The sequence below is a fragment of the Pseudonaja textilis genome, chromosome 3 (assembly GCF_049901715.1).
Source record: "Pseudonaja textilis isolate UNSWEBS1 chromosome 3, rPseTex1.2, whole genome shotgun sequence".
NCBI lineage: Eukaryota > Metazoa > Chordata > Lepidosauria > Squamata > Elapidae > Pseudonaja > Pseudonaja textilis.
Window position 1 is genome coordinate 83,130,987 of NC_141992.1, and position 17,961 is coordinate 83,148,947.

The window sequence follows — 17,961 nt, forward strand, 5'->3', positions numbered from 1 at the left end:
TTTTGTTTTAATTTGGAGGAACACTTTATCAAATGTGCACTGCATGGCAGTATTTAACAATGCTTGCTGCCCTGGGTGAGACCCAGAAGCATTACTCTAAATAAAGATTCTAAAGGCTGACCAGCTTCCCATTTCTTATTTTTAATTACAAGAATCTTAAAAAAGTTAAGTTGCCTAACCTTGTAGGGAAAAAAATGGTGATAATGACAAGAGGTTGCACCTCTGGCTGAGCTTGTTTGGTCTCAGTAACTACATTGGTAGGGCCTCCTTAATACTCAAAGGGAGACTTACCTGACATAGCAAGACTGGGGTGTTGAAGGACTATTGGGAAGAAGGTAGTGGTAAACCATTTACATGCACTTGTGAAGAAAACTGCATGGATGTATCCATAAAACCACTGGAAGCCCAGCATGATTGGAAAAGCAAGGAGAACTCAAGGAGTTTAGCATTATGAGTAAGCACAATTATTTATTTCTTTTCAATGAATTATTCAATGCAGATCTTATGCATTGGTTCATGCTTAAGTAGCTGATGGAATTTGAAAAGACACACACACACACACACACACACACAGGATACAGTAAAATATTAAAAGAGGAGTTAATGCTAAAACAATTGAATCACTAAAATCCTGGCTGAAGAGATATGATTTAACTGCTCTCCCCAAAAATGGAGAGAACGGAGGTTAGGTGCAAATCCGGAAGGAAGGAAGTATGAAAATCATGGCGTGACAGGCAGATGGAATATTAGCTTCTGTTGCACAAATAACCACACAGTGACTATTTGCATCAAAGAATGACGGTGTGTATAACTGCCTATAGAGAGGTGTAAGTGCAGGAAGTGAGTTTTCTGTGCTACCCTGCCACACCAACCCTGTGATGAGTTGGCTGGAATTGATGAGATTGTTCTTCTTTCAACCTGAAGCCATTAATATCTCCTTCTGAGATTACTAATCAAAGAGAAGAGGACAATTCAGGGGGCCTGATGAAATACGCTTATTCCTCCCCAAAGCTTTTGACTCTCCAAAAATGAGCAGGATAGTGAGGATAAGCTGATAGCTTTCTCTCAACATGGTTTGGGTGGAGAAAGTCATGTTATCGACTCCTCAGTCAGAACTAAGACTGTAGTACAGGGCAAGGAATGCAATGGACAGACTAACTATAAAATTGCTCTGTTGGTCCCCAACCCTTGTTGACACAAAGTATCGTAAAAGTAACATCTAAGTCAAACTGGACTCTTGGTGACTTCTTGACCATGTCTTTCTCATTGTCAATGATATGGAACTGGTTTGCTAGTGCCTCCTTCTGAAATATTGGTTTTTTTTTAAAAAAAAAAATTATTTACTTCCCAGTCCTGGGTATTTCCTTACAAGCCCCTCATCCAGTTACTAATAGGGTCTGACCCATCTTTGCTTTTATAATCAGGCATTACAATCAGTTCATATTGCTCAGCAATTGCTTTGTTGGATCACTCCATGGCTTTCACTGCTTTAATGCTTTGTTGGACTCATTGGTAAGATGGAATCAGAGCAATGTAGCCAGGAGATGAGAATGTAATATGGTACTGTCTGTGTCAGGAATGATTAATGACAAAGGAAGTGAGGGCTGATTGGAATTCAGCAAGGCCAGGCCAATGAATCATCCAGAGAGGCAACAAATAGAGTACTATAGTATAGCCACAGCTATGTATATCTGACTGAAAGTATTTTCCCACAAGTTCGGGCGGGATTTTTTGGTAATTTTAGGGGCTACTTTCAAGATGCTCTTGTCAATTAAAATTAGGCTTTCTCAAATTGAAGGAATCTGTATACAATATAGCAATGCACCATAACACCATGTGTCTGGTTTTTACATCATTAATTGAACAGCTCAGCTGTAGACTTTCTTATTAGCCTAGGATTATAGATCCTAGAAGTTATAATTTAGATTTATGGACTCTTAATGTCCATTACATTCTGGATATTTCAGGGAAGTTCTAATATGTGCAAGTTATAATTCTGAAAAAACAGGTGAGTAATTGGACCCTGAATGAGCCCATAAGGATTTAATGAATTAATTTCTTACTGCATACTAAGATTTATTTCATGGAATTTACTGCAACTCTACTGCTTTGAACATTATCATTTTATTTTAGATTACTAAAATTAAACTTGCCTAATCATCATTAGAGTCTTTATTGTCCCATTCCCAGCAATTTCTGCTTTCAGGACAACATAGCAAAATAAATTACATCAATGAACCAGAATGTTTTGTTTGCAACTGCTTTTTTGCTGCTTACAGAAATATTTTCTTATAAATACTTATTAGAGGGACTGAAAGCACTGCAAACATACCTTCTCACTTCCCAGAAATTAATGGCAAACTCGGTGCATAATCATTTTTTGACTTATTATCTTATATATTCCAGAAAGGGCTTATTGTAGCGCAGTTGATTATTACATGGGGAAAGTGGTTAAGGGGAAACTTTTTAAAATTGAAAATACATTATTTGTGTAATGGAAAGACAGAGTTAGTGAGGGAAACAAATCTCCATAAATACCTTAATTTGAGAATGGACTGACTGCAGCTTCAGGCCTGCAAATAAGCCCTGGGTGATATTTTTAAATCCAATAACCCAAGATGGAAAATATACTGAAACTGCAATGTGTGCCCTTAGAATAGCATTGCTGTAGTTTAGGAAGCAAAGAAAAGTTGACTTCTCAAAAAGAGGATGGAAATATTGTGCACCAATTCTTTTCCATCATGAACTATGTTCTCTTAAATCAAAATTTCCCAGCCATGGCAACTTTAAGCATATAGACTTCAATTCCCAGAATTCCCCAGCCTGCTGGGTAATTCTGGGAATTAAAGTCCATATGTCTTAAAGTTGCCATGGTTGGGAAATCCTGCTTTAAATATTGTATTTCCTCTGCCTCTCTGAACAGATCAATCAAAGGAACGGAATGAGTACACTCACCTTCTCAAGCAGTTGCCTTAACTGCCTGCTCTTAGCATCCCTGGAGCATAAGTTTTGTTCCGGTGCAACCACAGTACAAATGCATCGTCCATCTGGGTCTTGTGCAGAACTATAAACCTGCCACCCTTCTTTGGGACTGATTTGAGTCTGAAAAGGAAACAACAAGGTGTAGTAAGTGAAGAGCTGGTACTAATGGAAATTGAACATTGGAGTGGTCTTTGCAAATGACTCCCTCCCCCCCCAAAAAACAATCAATGCCTTAGAAAATAAAGATGCGCAAGAATGCACCATTGCTTTAGAAAAGATGCACCAAGTATCAATAACATCTTATTTATTTATTTGAAGTATTGATATAGCCGCCTATATTCCAGCCAACTCTGGGTGGCTCCCAACAAAGATTTTTTAAAAATCCATAGAAAATCATTTTAAAACTATAAACAGTTAAAGCATAAAACGTTCAAAACAACAAAAATCTAATGCCAATCGATGCTAATGTACCATCATCATGTTTGGGGGTGGGTGTGTGGGAAAGCCAATTCTTTAAGGCTTTACAGAAGGCTAAAAGGGTGGAGCTGGGTTTGCTTAATGACTGTATGATTTACTAAACAACATTGTTGAACTTTAGAGGGCAAGATATTTTATAAAGCAGAGGCTACCACAGAAAAGGAATACTTCCTAGTTCCCATTAGATGACAACATTTGCGGGAAGGAACCAGCAACATGCTCACCTTCTTCACCTGGTAGGATGGCATCTCCTTAGGGCAGGGGTGTAAAACCCACGTCATCACAGTGTCATCATGTGATGTATTTCGACTTTTACCCCCTTTGGCAAACCGGGTGTGGCCAGTGCGTGATGCAAACTGGGCGTGGCCCGTGGGCTGGGGGTTTGACAGCCCTGCCTTAGGGAAAGAGTGTCTCATGGGTAGCCTGGCGTTGTGACAATGCAGGGCTTTAAAAGTAATGACCCAAAATGGAACATGCACCATCTTGCATATTCAGCTGATATTATTTTTCCTTCTCCTTTAGTTTAAACTTCTTTATCATCATACAGAGTCCATTTTAGCTGTGATCGTATCGCTATCCTGCTCCTGCAAAAACACTTAGTGTTACTTTTGGTGTCATGTGTAGACATCAGGCTTGGTCAAAGATTGCACCAGATAACAGATAATCAGAGTTGGGAGGGACCTTGTAGATCATCTAGTCCACCTCCCCCCGCCCAAGCAGGAGACCCAACCAGAAGAGTCCAGTCTCTTCTTGAAAGCCTCCAGTGATGAAGCTCCCACGACTTCCAAGGGCAAGGTGTTCCACTGATTGATTGTTCTCACTGTCAGAAAGTTTCTTCTCATTTCCAGGTTAAATCTCTCCTTGTTCAGTTTCCATCCATTATTCCTTGTCTGACCTATAGGCACTTTAGAAAACAGCTTGACTCCTTCCTCTCTGTGGCAGCCCATCAAATACTGGAAGACTGCTATCATGTCTCCCCTGGTCCTTCTCTTCACTAGACTAGCCAAGCCCAGTTCCTGTAACCGTTCTTCGTATGTTTTAGCCTCCAGTCCCCCAATCATCCTGGTTGCTCTTCTCTGTACTTTTTCTAGAATCCCAACATCTTTTTTTATACCGTGGTGACCAAAACTGGATGCAGTACTCTAGGTGTGGTCTTATACCAGTACCATCTGGAACATCTGATAGGCACAATGACCCTACTCCTCTCCTTCACTTTACCACTAATCTAGCTTTGGGGTTGGCCTTAGTACTGTTATCTTCGCCTGCACTGAAAATATGGAGGGATTTGCTAGAAACGCTTTCCTTCTTCCTCCAGTGTCATCTCAAATTAAAGAACAACGGTGTAGTGGTTGTGCTGTCAGATCTGGATAGGGTGAGTGCTATTTATGTTACATCCACAGCAAGATGTGGTGGCACAGTGGTTAAAATGCAGTATAGCACTCATCCTATTCAGATCTGGCAGCACAACCATTACACTCAGTTGTTCTATTGCTATGCCTGCTGAAAGAAATCAACGTTGCTTGTGATACTTACAGTTTAACTTACCTACTACACCAAAAAAAGAGAGGAGAAAACCAATGTATGTTGCTTTGTATGTTTGGGTTATTTGTACATTTGTACCTAATATCTGTAACTTCCAAAATTTTTATTCACCAGTCTATACTGGATTTGTGAGGGAAAATATCTGGATCACTTGAACAACAGTAGCAAAATATGCCTTCTTTAATCTAGAGGTGGCAATGGAGATGGAGGGTAGCTGTACCTTTTTAACTGTTTTAAAATGGCTACACTGGCTACCGGCTACATGTGACCTTGATATTTATTTAATTATAAAAATTTATTGGCTGCCCATCCTACCATGTTGCTAGAGAAAATGAGGTGAAATTTTTTACACCCTGCGCAATTTTTTATTTTTTTTTATTTTTAAAGAAACGCTTTATGCCTGCTGGAAGATTAATACTCATATTCCATTAATTACTGCAGCAGTAATAGATGCAGCAGCTGCAGTAGTGGTGGCTGCAGCAACAACAGCAGAAATAAAAATGCTGTTCAGCTGCCAAATTACAATCTTGGGGACAAGGATTGTGGAAGATTCTACAGATCACAAAAGAATAAGTTAGGGAACACAGTGGGAGCTGAGTTCGTGACTACTCTGTCCAGACTCTTCACCTTTATTCTCAAGTACAATAAAGTTTAAATACATATTTCTTCGCTCATTCCTTTCCTTTTCTTCCTTGTGACTCCCTTCCTTTTTCTGGTTCCAAACATTATCCTCACTAAACTCTTTGCCTCTGTTCTCTCTTCTTTTCTGACAAATTAATGGGCAACCGGTGCCCTTTTACCTTGTAACTGCACTGTTTCTTCCTCATTGTTTGTATTTATTGCTGTTTTACCTGTTTTGACTTTTGTAAACCACCTTGAAATCGCTGATAAAAGGCAGGCCAATAAACAACACGTCTGTTTTAATTGGAAGCCTCCTCCCCGTGGGCCAAATGGAGGCAGTGACTCCAACATGGGATTCAGAGCAGTGAATCAATTTGATTTCCCCCTGCACAGACGTGTCTTTTGCTTTCTTGCAAGCAAGGAATGCAGGCAGCTCTCTCCATCTAGCTGACATTTACTTAAACAGGAAAGCTGGGGCAAAAACATGTGGCATTTCTTTGAGGAGAATACAGTCTAGCTAGCTGGCTCCCAAGAGACCTACAAACCAATCACCGATCTGTGAAAGAGGACAGAGGCTTCCTTAAAATGTCATGGGAAGTACACCGAGCACAGTTTTCTTAGATAAGATCCTGGGTGTTAATTTATATTAGCTACATTATTTCATTTAGTCTAGATTTGCCTAATTTTGTGGTGGTTCTTCACAATGTTGATAATGAATCCTTTCTATTCTATGATGCAGTGGTTAGAGTGCAGCACTGCAGGCTACTTCTGTTGATTGCCGACTGCCCAGAGTTTGGCAGTTCGAATCTCACCAGGCTCAAGATTGACAGCCTTCCATCTTTCCGAGGTCGGTAAAATAAAGACCCAGATTGTTGGGGTCAATATGCTGACTCCGCTTAGAGAGGGCTGTAAAGCAATGTAAAGCAATATATAAGTCTAAGTGCTATTGCTATTACCTAATGTTCAGCTCTTCTAGAAATGCCACTTTTTTTCTCCCAAACTTTAATAAGTGTCAGATTTTTACTAATGCACCTAATCACTAATTGACATAATAATATTATAAGTGACATAATCAACCCTGCTGTTCTCCTCTCCTGAAACTGGCATTTGAAAGCATCCTTGCCCAACTAAGAGGTACACTAAAATTTAAATCTAATCACTCAGTCCTTAATATCCATGACTTTATTCAATTGCCTTTTCAATAAGGCCATATATACTGATGACTATGATCACATCTTGTTGTAGTGCAGGTACAATACAATACAGGTAGCCCTTGACTTATGACCAGAATTGGGATTCAAATTTCCACTGTTAAGCAAGACAGTTGTTAAGTGAGCCATGCTTGATTTTATGATAGTTTTTGCCATCGTTTTCAGTGAATCACTACAGCTGTTAAATAAACAATGCAGTCATTAAGCAAATCCGGATTCCCCCATTGACTTTGCTTATTGGAAGCCGGCTGGGAAGGGCACAAATGGTGACTACGTTAACTTTTTTATTTGGACCTGTCTGTCTATCTCTGGAACACTTTGTACTGTTCTGGTTGAAAAAGGATATGATAACTCTGGAAAAAGTGCAGAAGAGGGTAACTAAATAGCAATAGCACTTAGACTTATATACCGAGAAAGACAGAGTAGAAGTTTTCAATACATTTTTCCAATGTCCCATTCAAAAACATTGCAGCACAACATTGTACCTTTCAAACCAAACATGTCAATGCATCAAATTCAATCCACAATGGTTCCATAATACATTTCATTCAATCTTCAAACAGATCAGGCACACCTGAATAGATACGACCTTTTAAGTTATGCTGAAGTTCTTTTTCAAATATGAATGTTTGATCCCAGGTTAATTTGTTTAATAAAAGACAGAACCACTTGGGTGGGTCTATAGGGGAGCCCTTTTCATTTCTAAGGTACCACAGTACCAGCAGGTTTTTTTCCACGTCAAATGTTTGAAAACATGTACTATTGAATGTAGTGTAGCATCCTGTACATTTAGAAGATGAGCATCACATTTCAATGCAGGTGTTGAAACTGAAGGGGAAGTAAACATTTGAAAATCCACATACCTTATGCTACAACTGTACAATTGTGGAAAAGGTGAAAGATTAAGTAGGTTATTTTATGTTCTTTAAAAAAAAAACAAGAGAAGGAAAGCACAGACAGCACGGGCTCTGGAATGTGTTCTAATTTCTTTATCAGCAATAACCATAGAAAATGGGTGTGTTTCTGCTTTCCCCTCTTTTGTAATTGGAGATGAGTCATCATGTAAATAATAACAATAATACATCCCCACAGTTACACTGATAATTATACCTGCTCCCACCCAGAAATGGAGGCAGACATTTACTTTAGGTAAAGCAAATCATCCAAGAAGAAAAGTGCATTGGCTGAGGATGTAAAAGACAACCAAAAATGAGCACTGATGTAGGCTCAAAATTGGGACTGCTGAATCTTGTTTCCCTGATGTACAAGTATCTACAACCAACTCCACAAATGCATGGTGCAACACAGGAGAACAAACTCTCCGGGACAGGATTCAGAGGTCCATCTGCACCTGGAAGACAAGGGCTGCTACTTTGAAGACAACTAGGTTCACATTCTGGATAGAGAGGACTGCTGGTTTGAAAGAGGAGCCAAAGAGGCTATCTATGTTAAAATTGAACAGCCCTGTCTCAACAAAGGGGGATGGATACAACACCACCTATCTCCTGTTTACAAGCCAGTCTTTTGGCAGTCCCAAGATAGTTCCATGCATTTGCACTCTGATTCAGGTACTCCAAGGACACAGATTAATTCCCAGGTGGTTTCAACAATTCTCAGTGTGTTAATGACCAGCTGACTGAAATTGATATAAATCTTTCCTTCCCTACCAGTTAGTTAGAACTGAAGAAGCTTCCCAGAGGAGGTGAAAAATATCTTCAAGAAAATCCAGTTTGTTTGAAAAAAAAAAAGCACCTTTAGTACAACCATGACCTGGATGGCTGAGAATCTCCATAGACATTATTTAGCGCAGGTTCTAAAGTAAAAGTAAAGGTTTCCCTTTTTCAATCAAGTTTGACTTTAGGGGGTGATGTTATCTCTGTTTCTTAGCCGAGGGAGCCAGCATTGTCCAAAGACATTTCCATGGTCATGTGGCCAGCATTACTTTATGCTGAGGCGCACAGAACGTTGTTACTTTCCCATCAAAATGGTACCTATTTATCTACTTGCATTTGCATGCTTTTGAACTGCTAGGTGGGCAGGAGCTGGGACAAGAAACAGGAGCTCACTCCATTGCATGGCCCTTGGGTCTCGAACCCGGGCTGTCAGCTTTCCAGTTGACAAACTCAGTGTCTTTAACTGCCGAGCTATTGTGAGCCTTGCGAAGGTAATAAAGACATGCCTCAAACAAAACAAAATGCTCTCCTATATTCCTAAGCCACATATAGATCAAAAGTTACAGAACTCGTCATTCTAAACATATCTAAAGAGTTATTTGGAATTATGGAGAATCCACGGACAACTAACTTGCACCTTGTAAGAAACCAGATTTATTGAAGTGTCAAGAGAATTGTATATCCTCAAAGTGAAACATAAAGCTCAACTTTTCTGCTAAACTTTTTAAAATATTTTTTTTTCCTTAGGTAAGGCAGCTGCTTTCAGGATGTTATATGCTGGTAATATTGCAAAGGATATTAGCATTGAATGAATATGACTCATTATGGTATCCCTGATAAATGCACACTCTCCCTTGCTTTAAAACCTCTCCAAGCCTGATGGACTTTCACCAAGAACCTCCTTCTGGTATTCACATGAAATCTATGTCCCTACAATTTCAATCCCTTGGTCTAATCCTGTCTCTGGAATCTAAGAGACCTAACTTGCTTTTTCAGGTATTTCAAAACAGAATAGAATGCTTGATATACCCAGTTTTAAACCATTTCAAGGCCCTTCTCATCAAAGTTGCTTCAAATTTGCATTTCTTATTCATTATACATGGGCATCCAAGGTAATTTTGCAAATACGTTAGTATCTAGCTAGCTTCATGATAAGTCCCAGAATCATGTTCAAGTCAATCAACCTCTGAGTTTGTACATTTATAGCATTTTGTATTATTTTAATTGGGAATGGGAGGAGGGAAATTACAGTATATGTCATAATGAAAGTATGAGTGCATGAATCCTTTCTTCCCTTATTCCTACCACAGGGACAATCTAAGAGTTACAAACCATATAAACCCAGCTGCCAAGACAAAAACAATAACATCAAGTGCTACAATATTTTCAAAGCAGTTTTCATGCAATGTTTTCCGTGAAAAAAAGCTGTCCTTTAAGTACATGGAATTTCACAAAATTGAACCAATATGGCACAGTGGTTACAACAGTTCTCCCCATCCAAGTATCCTCCAGATTTCATGTGACCATGAATTCATAATGCCCAGCCAATATGGCTTTGGAATTCTGGATGTTGTAGTGTTAATATAGTAGAAGGGCCTTCAAATTTCAAAGGTCCGAGTGATACACCTGGTGAAGTTTTGGTTTAATATTTAGGTGTGAAGCTTTTGGGATAACCTTACATGACAGAGTATCTGTTACTCTAAAAGTACAGGTGGGCCACAAATGTAACAGAAAACAACAAACAATCTTTTGGTTGTTTTACAATAACACACACATATATATGGATGTATATAATTAACTGTTATGTTTCTTCAGGTAGAACTCAGCTCCCTGGGACTTCATGGTCATATCAATGTACTTCTTGTAGGACTAATATGATAGTGGTTTCTGCTCCTTTCTTCTAGGATGTTTATTTTTTTTTTCAACTTTGCAAATCTATTATACAGCCCTGATATTGGTTGGACATCTCCAATCCAAGTAATAAAGAAGAATAACCCTTTAGCTTTTTAAAGAATGCAAAGTTCTTGAAAAGTAGTTGCTGTCACTAGTTGTCTAAGATGCCCTCAAGCAAAACTCAACTTCTGGTGACTACATGGACATATCTATATTGCTTTCTTGATAACAATGTAGAAGTCATTCATCATTGCCTTTTTCTGAGAGGTTATTTTCAAGTTCCTAATCTGCCTAGACCCTAAAATTCCCACTAGTCTTCCATGCAAATACTAAACCAGGCCCAATTCAGTTTAGCTTCTGATCCTTGATGAGGATATCTAAGTACTATCTAGATTTCTCTAAACAGACCTCAATAGTATTCATTTTAAATACCAGAAAAATCAAGAGGAAAAATAGCTAACACAAACTGTCATGCAGGAAATTCTTTTCCAAGGGTTGATCTTACACTTTTTAAATTTTATTTATTTAAAACATTTATATGGCCGCTCATCTTAAGAACTCCGGACAGTGCAAAACCATGTTATAACAATATAATAAAAAAAAATAAAAACAGAAAAAATAGATACAGAAAAAATAAAAAACTGTCACCATAGCCAAACTTCCTTGATGCAACACACCACATTTTCTTCCATCTCCAGCTTTACTTTATCTGAACCCTTGGAGAAAAAGACAACTATTCACGGCTTTTCAGAAAGTGAAAATGATAGAGATCTGAATATCTCAAGGGATCCACTGGGTAATGGTTGTTACAGAAAAGACACATTTCCTGGGTCCTCAAAGATGGCAACATCTAAAGGAAGGGAATTGAAGCACCTCTACTCTATATGATCTGATGGGCAGATACCTACAGGGAGAGGCAATACCACAAATAAGCTGCCAAGGTAAGGTTTTAAAGGTAGTAACCAGCACTTTGAATTGCATGAAAAAAGAAGTGTGAAGCAATGCAGTTCACATAATGGAGGTGTAAAGTGGACAAATCTAGGGGCTCTCAGCACTGCATGCCACTATATTTTGGAACAGTTGTAATTTTTGGGTGATCTTCAAGGATAGCCCCATGTTAAGCACATTGCAGCAGTTCAACCAAGGCATAAATGACTGGGCAAGGGCTCCTGATCTTGTGTAAAAGCTTATGTTGATAAACCAATATACGCTTTGCATACCAGGAAGCAATCATAGGCTTGGGAGAACTCCAGATATTCTGATATGTAGTAATTTGAGTAAAATAGAAATTTACTATATATTAGTTTGATGACTGTCCTAATTCTGTCAGCCTGTGAAAACTTAGGACATCACAGTTATACAAAGATACATGGGAACTAGTGATACCTTATCTAAGTCATCCAAACACCTAATCGTATTATTATTAATTCTATAGAATTTATTGTAATTCTGGAAAGAAAATTTACAGATAACTGCTAGAAGTTGGAGTCTGAGAAATGATTGCATCAGGAAGAAAAACTGCTCAAAAAGAATGACATTCTGAGAAGGCTCTGTATTAACAGAGGGATACAATCAAGATCAAGGGAGGTACTAATACCACTCTATAAAGCCTTAGTAAGACCACACCTAGAGTATTGCATCCAGTTTTGGTCACCACATTATAAAAAAGATGTTGAGACTCTAGAAAAAGTGCAGAGAAGAGCAACCAGGATGATTAGGGGACTGGAGGCTAAAACATATAATGAACGGTTGCAGGAACTGAGCTTGGCTAGTCTAGTAAAGAGAAGGACCAGGGGAGACATGATAGCAGTTTTCCAATATTTGAGGGGCTACTACAGGGAGGAAGGGGTCAAGCTATTTTCTAAAGTGCCTGTAGGCCCGACAAGGAATAATGGATGGAAACTGAACAAGGAGAGATTTAACCTGGAAAGGAGGAGAAACTTTCTGACAGGAAGAACAATCAACCAATGGAACAGCTTGCCCTCGGAAGTTGTGGGAGTGCCATCACTTGAGACTTTCAAGAAGAGATTGAACTGCCATTTGTTAGAAATGGTGTAGGGTCTCCTGCTTGGGTGGGGGTGGACTAGATGACCTACAAAGTCCCTTTCAACTCTGATTATATGTGATCTAAACCTATGACACATGTGCCACAGGTGGCATGCAGAGCCTTCTCTGCGGGCATGCGAGCTGTCATCCCAGCTCAGCTCTGCCACGCATATGCACACGGGCCAGCTGGTCTTCGGGTCTCTGCTGCACATGCATGAGGGGCAGGGTGCATGCATGGATGTGACACACACATGGGGGCATGCACGAGGGGTGGGCATGCATGCACGGGGGGTTGTATGTGCATGTGCAGGGTGCACACATGTGGGGGCAGGGTGCATGCGCCCTCACTGCTCTATCTGAACTGCTTATAAGAATATCAAAACATCCCTTGGGATACACCTTTGCACATTCCATTTTCAAGATGTACATGTCTTATTTACAATGCAAACCAGTACATTGTATGGCATGGCTTTCCCTGAAAGCTTATAATTAAACCAAGGAAAACAAAGTAAAACAGGCCATAAAATCGAAAGCAAGTAGAAATAAACAAGAAAATAAAACAACAGTGTCCAAATAAACAAAAACTTCACAACTGCCCCAAGTATACACCAAGGTTAGTACCATCAGGTTATAATAAACAGGGTCCTACTTATTTCATGGTGGTATCAAAACAGACCTATGAAGATGATCTATATGGCACCATCTAGAGAAGGCACTTCCTTTAAATAGCCAGATCTCAGGGCATTTAGAGGTATAAACTGCTAAATCCAGCTTTTTTACACTGGACCTGAAATGGATTGTGAAGTGGCTCAAATAAAAAATTAATGGTGTACGCTGTTGAAATTATTGAGTCCTGGGTAGGAACCTCAAAGTTCCCAAACCATTTAAAAAACTGACTCATGTATAATGTATCACTGTCATCTAAAGTATAAAGCAAAATGTATGGCTGCATCTGAAAACTAAAATTCCCTATTGAGCATGTATGGGTAGAAAACTTGCCCATGTTATTTATCTCCAAATACAAGGGAGTCGTTCCACTCCTGAGTGGGAATGAGAGAGAAAAGATTACTTCTCAATTCTGCTTTCTCAGATCTTTTTTCACTGGAAAGGACAGGACTTTCTGCATAAGTGCAACATTTATGTGGAATTTACTCTCCAGTTCGACTGTTTGGTAATCCGGTAATGGGATGAATGTGCAGCCTACATAGATCCATCTTGTCCTCGTTCACAATTATGTTGTTTCCACAATAATGTCTAACGAGCTTGGAAAAACTGGGCTGCTTATTTATTGATGAACCTTCCTGCCGCCTTTTTGCCAAGCATTTCTAATAATAGCTTAATAATACATTACAAGCTTTTGGTGGAATTGAAAAGCCCACAGTATAAAATACTGGTGATGGTTGCTATTTAGGGAAAGCAGAAGAAGCAGGCCATTTTAACAATGATTGGTGTTTGCTGCAGAGGTAATGAAATCACATTGACAAAAGATGGATGGGTGAAAAAAACTCTCTCTCTCCCTCTCTGATTTCAAAGCAATCCAGCCAGGACAATCAAAAAAATACCCCCGAAAAAAGTCCCAACTTCTATAAGGGGCAACAAATAGATAAGACATGAATATCTCCATATAGTCTAAATGTTTAACATACAGTATATGTGTCTTAAACAAATAAATAAATTTCATTTTGGATTGTTGCACAGCCCTACTAAACAGTAATCACTCTGATAGTTACCTCAATAGGAAGTGATCAAACATTTCAAGTAAATTAATAGTAAAAGCAAATGTATGATTTGCCTTGGGCCTGGGATACATGGGTATGAAATTCTGCTCAAGTTTACTGTCAAGGTAGAATAGTGGTCCCATTTGAAAACTAGATAGAGCTATGATCTCAGTTATCATGAAGTCAGATTAGGGCTTGATCCTGTCACTTGTAGGTTTTAAATATAGACCATGATAATAGAGCTCAAAGCACATGTTATAGGTTCTAGAGCAGGGATGTCAAACCTGCGTCATCATGGTGTCATCATGTGATGTATCGTGACCCCTTCACTAAAGCAGGTGTGGGCGTGGCCAACGCGTGACGCATTTGGGCCGTGGGCCACGAATTTGACAGCCCTGATCTAGAGGGTCTTCTACAAAGATTCAGAGTGGAGAAATTCTAGTTCTTTAGATATTGTTGGGCTCTGTCTCCTACCAGGTCCCACCTAGAAAGCAGAGGTGGGATTCAACAGGTTCTGACCAGTTCTGGAGAACTGGTAGCAGAAATTTTGAGTAGTTCGGAGAACTGGCAAATACCACCTCTGACTGGAGATTTTACAGTATCCTTCCCCTGCCACGCCCACCAAGCCACGCCCACAGAATCGGTAGTAAAAAATTTTGAATCCCACCACTGCTAGAAAGGTATGCTTCTTGTGGGATAGCGTGTGCAAATTGAGAAAAGTGGGGCTTTACAATCCAAATTGGTTTAATGAGGGAGGAAAGAAAGGAGAAGAAAGGAAAAAGGAGAGTTCTATGAGACTCTTTTCAAACTTAGGAAAACAAAAAAAAACATTCGGGAACTATGTCATGTAGAAGAGTCCTCAGGTATCTGCATACCAAATTTGTTCTATTTTTAAAAGTAATCAGCACAAGAGCTTTTCCATACATCTGGTGCATATTTAGAATGGAGAATTTCCATAGAGAAGCATTTTGGGATTGTGTGCCCAGGCTTAAATGATTGAAAGTATCAGGCTACATTTAAATCCCAGTGCTTCAGCGCCTGCTTTGACACTGTTTCCCACTGCTCTATGATTTTAGATGGGCTTCTCTTCCTAGGAAAATTGGCTCAGAACAAGCACTTGGGCTGTAACAATATCTCCCACTGTCATTTCTATTGCTGGCATATTTGAATAAGAGGGGGAAAATATCAAGGAAGATTAAAAAAGAAAAACTCCTTCTGCACAGTTAAAAGATTGCCTGGCTCACCCCAGTAAAATGCAGAATTTCTCCCTACATGAAACGGAGGGGGAATTTCCTTTTTGATGCATCAGATATTAGAAGCCAAACTAAGCAAGCCAAAGGAGCAGGAAAGGAAATGAAGTCTAGGGGAGCATTTGATGGGGATTTTCATTCCTCCTCCTCCTTGACCACAGCCAATAGAATACATGTTCTTGCACAGGAACAGGAAGCTGAAGTGCAAAGCCCAAGAAAAGGTTATAATCCCCCCTCCACTCTCAACTCCTTGTAGTCAGCTGCCCAGAACCCATGTGGTTCTGCTTCATCATTAAATCATCTTTCCAATCAGCCTCCAGCCTCCATTTTGCCTTTCTCCTGGCTTGGAACTGAACCAGATGGATATTTCTTCCCACAGAAAGGAGTGTACATCAACTTACCTTGACTTCCAAATCTCCACAACAAGCAGAAAGTATGCAAAAATGGCTCAATCCCCTCCAATTTACATACAGTAGGTATGGGGGTACAATGTCTATCAAAGAGTTCTATAGGATTTGGAGAAGGTAGGAGAAAGTAAGATCTCTACTGGACTTGGGAGCCTGCTCTGAAATTAGGATTCAGTAGCTACCATATGCAGCTCTCCCTCTCTTTCTCACACACACACAAGCAATAGGATTTTCTTAAAAAATAATAACCATGCATGAAGAGGAGATAAATAATAATATTGTGGAGACTGACAATTATTTTGATGACTGATTTATTACTTCTGGGATGCCCTGCCTGTATCTCTCTATCTAATTTTCCCCTAAGATACAGGAAGCACAAACATTCGCCCCAGGTGCCATTCTCAAAAGGTTATTCTATGCTTGCTTTACTTACCTACCTACCTACCTACCTACCAATCAATCAATCATAATATATGAACACTGGTATGCAGTTGCTCTACATACGTTTAGCATTTCTCTCTTGTTTCTGGCATTTCCCCATAAGACTAGCAACATATTTTTAGGAAATTCAGATGGGCTCAGTTTATGTCTTACTTTCTGTTCTACCTTAGGGAAAGGTGATATAGAGAGTAAAGAAAGTAACTTTGACAGAGATAAATGAGATCTGTTACCAAAACAACAAGGGAAAAACTTATCTGCAAAACAAACAGAAAGTATGCAAAAATGGCTCAATCATTTCCTCAATATTCGTAAGTATAGGAGGGGGAAGTACAATAGAATAAGACCTGCAAATTCTGTTATTATGGGCCCCTCCGAATAAAGGCCAACTCCTGTGGAATTGTTTCCTGATCTAGCCTACCTAGTTAATAAATATTCTAAAGGCTAATAAATATTCACCTCTTATGGTATAGTCTGAGTCTAGCATAAAAGGAGCTGATGAGATTTGTGGCCAAGAAAACACCAGTGTGCAGATTTTCCCCAGGTACTATTAAAAATCACACAGGTTTCTGGAATTGTACAGAGTACAAATGCAAAGTTTTGGGATCAACATGTAGCTTTTACCAATAGTTCTATGGGAAAAAGAAGAGGCCAATGATGCTGACTTGTCCCTGCTAGATATGACTCCACTAAGATCTATAGTTCTGCATTAGCTCCCTTTATGAGAACTAAGAATCCTTTGAGGTCCGTTGGACATTCAGTGAACTCCAAACTTTCCAGAGAGAGAGAGAAAGCCATAGAAGTTACAAAGGCTGGCTGATGTTAGCTTCCTTTCTGATCAATACACAGAAATAACGGCATATCTGATAATCACTCTGAAATACCACCCTTAATTCAATAATCCGCACGGACGGACTTCACAATAGAGCAAAATGAATGGTTCAAATGAAAAGCACTAAAAAGCATGATTCCATTTTCATTGCCTGCGGGCAGGCAATGAACAAATTCCATATTGATTAGTAAATTAGATCACGTGTTTAGTTTCCAAGTGTATTTAGCCCTGAGCTGCTCTTAATCTGATATTTGATTGCAATCACAATGAACAGAGTACAGGTAAGGAGGAACCTTTGGAGCAGGGAAATTCAGATAAGTGCCTCCTTGTCAAACTTTCATTAGCTCCGTTTCAGCAAATGGTATCGTAACGGATGCAAAATCTGCTCCTTTTATCAAGCTATTAAGACAGCATTAAGACCACAGACAGGGAGGCTTGCTTCTTTAGTACCGAACAAGACTTTTTGGCAGGCATCGCGTTATATTTCAGCAACAGTACACATAATGGAATCCATCCTGAAAAGTCAGTGAGCATCTTTAGCCAATAACCTATGATTTGGCATGTTGCCCTAATCAAATGGTTTGCAAGCGTGTTTTCTTTTTGTCTTAAAAGTTTTCTTTCTTTTGCAAAACTCTGAAAGTCTCGCTTTTTATTCTGGGACCTTCAAATGCAGCGTTGAAAACAAAGCAGGAATAAGGGGGTTGTCCTGCTCCCCGTGATAGTTTTGTAAGAAAAGGAAGCAGAACAGCTCAAGTTTAATCATGCTTATTTTGTATAATCACAGCAAGGCTTTTCGGAAGTCACAATGCAGAAAGTGGAAAGCGAATAAACAAGAATACTTCTGGTGTTTTAAGACTTGTACAAACATCCG

The 17,961-nt window shown here is 39.3% G+C and overlaps 1 protein-coding gene across 2 annotated transcripts in view; it reads right to left on the minus strand.

Annotated features, from left to right (window-relative positions):
- OLFM3 (olfactomedin 3) overlaps nucleotides 1-17,961 on the minus strand; it is a 204,002-nt gene that overhangs the window by 42,793 nt on the left and 143,248 nt on the right. For both annotated transcript variants that reach the window (XM_087930267.1, XM_026700128.2), the window contains exon 2: nucleotides 2,956-3,102. In XM_087930267.1, the coding sequence (XP_087786393.1) occupies nucleotides 2,956-3,102 (147 nt within the window). The remainder of the gene's footprint in view (nucleotides 1-2,955; nucleotides 3,103-17,961) is intronic.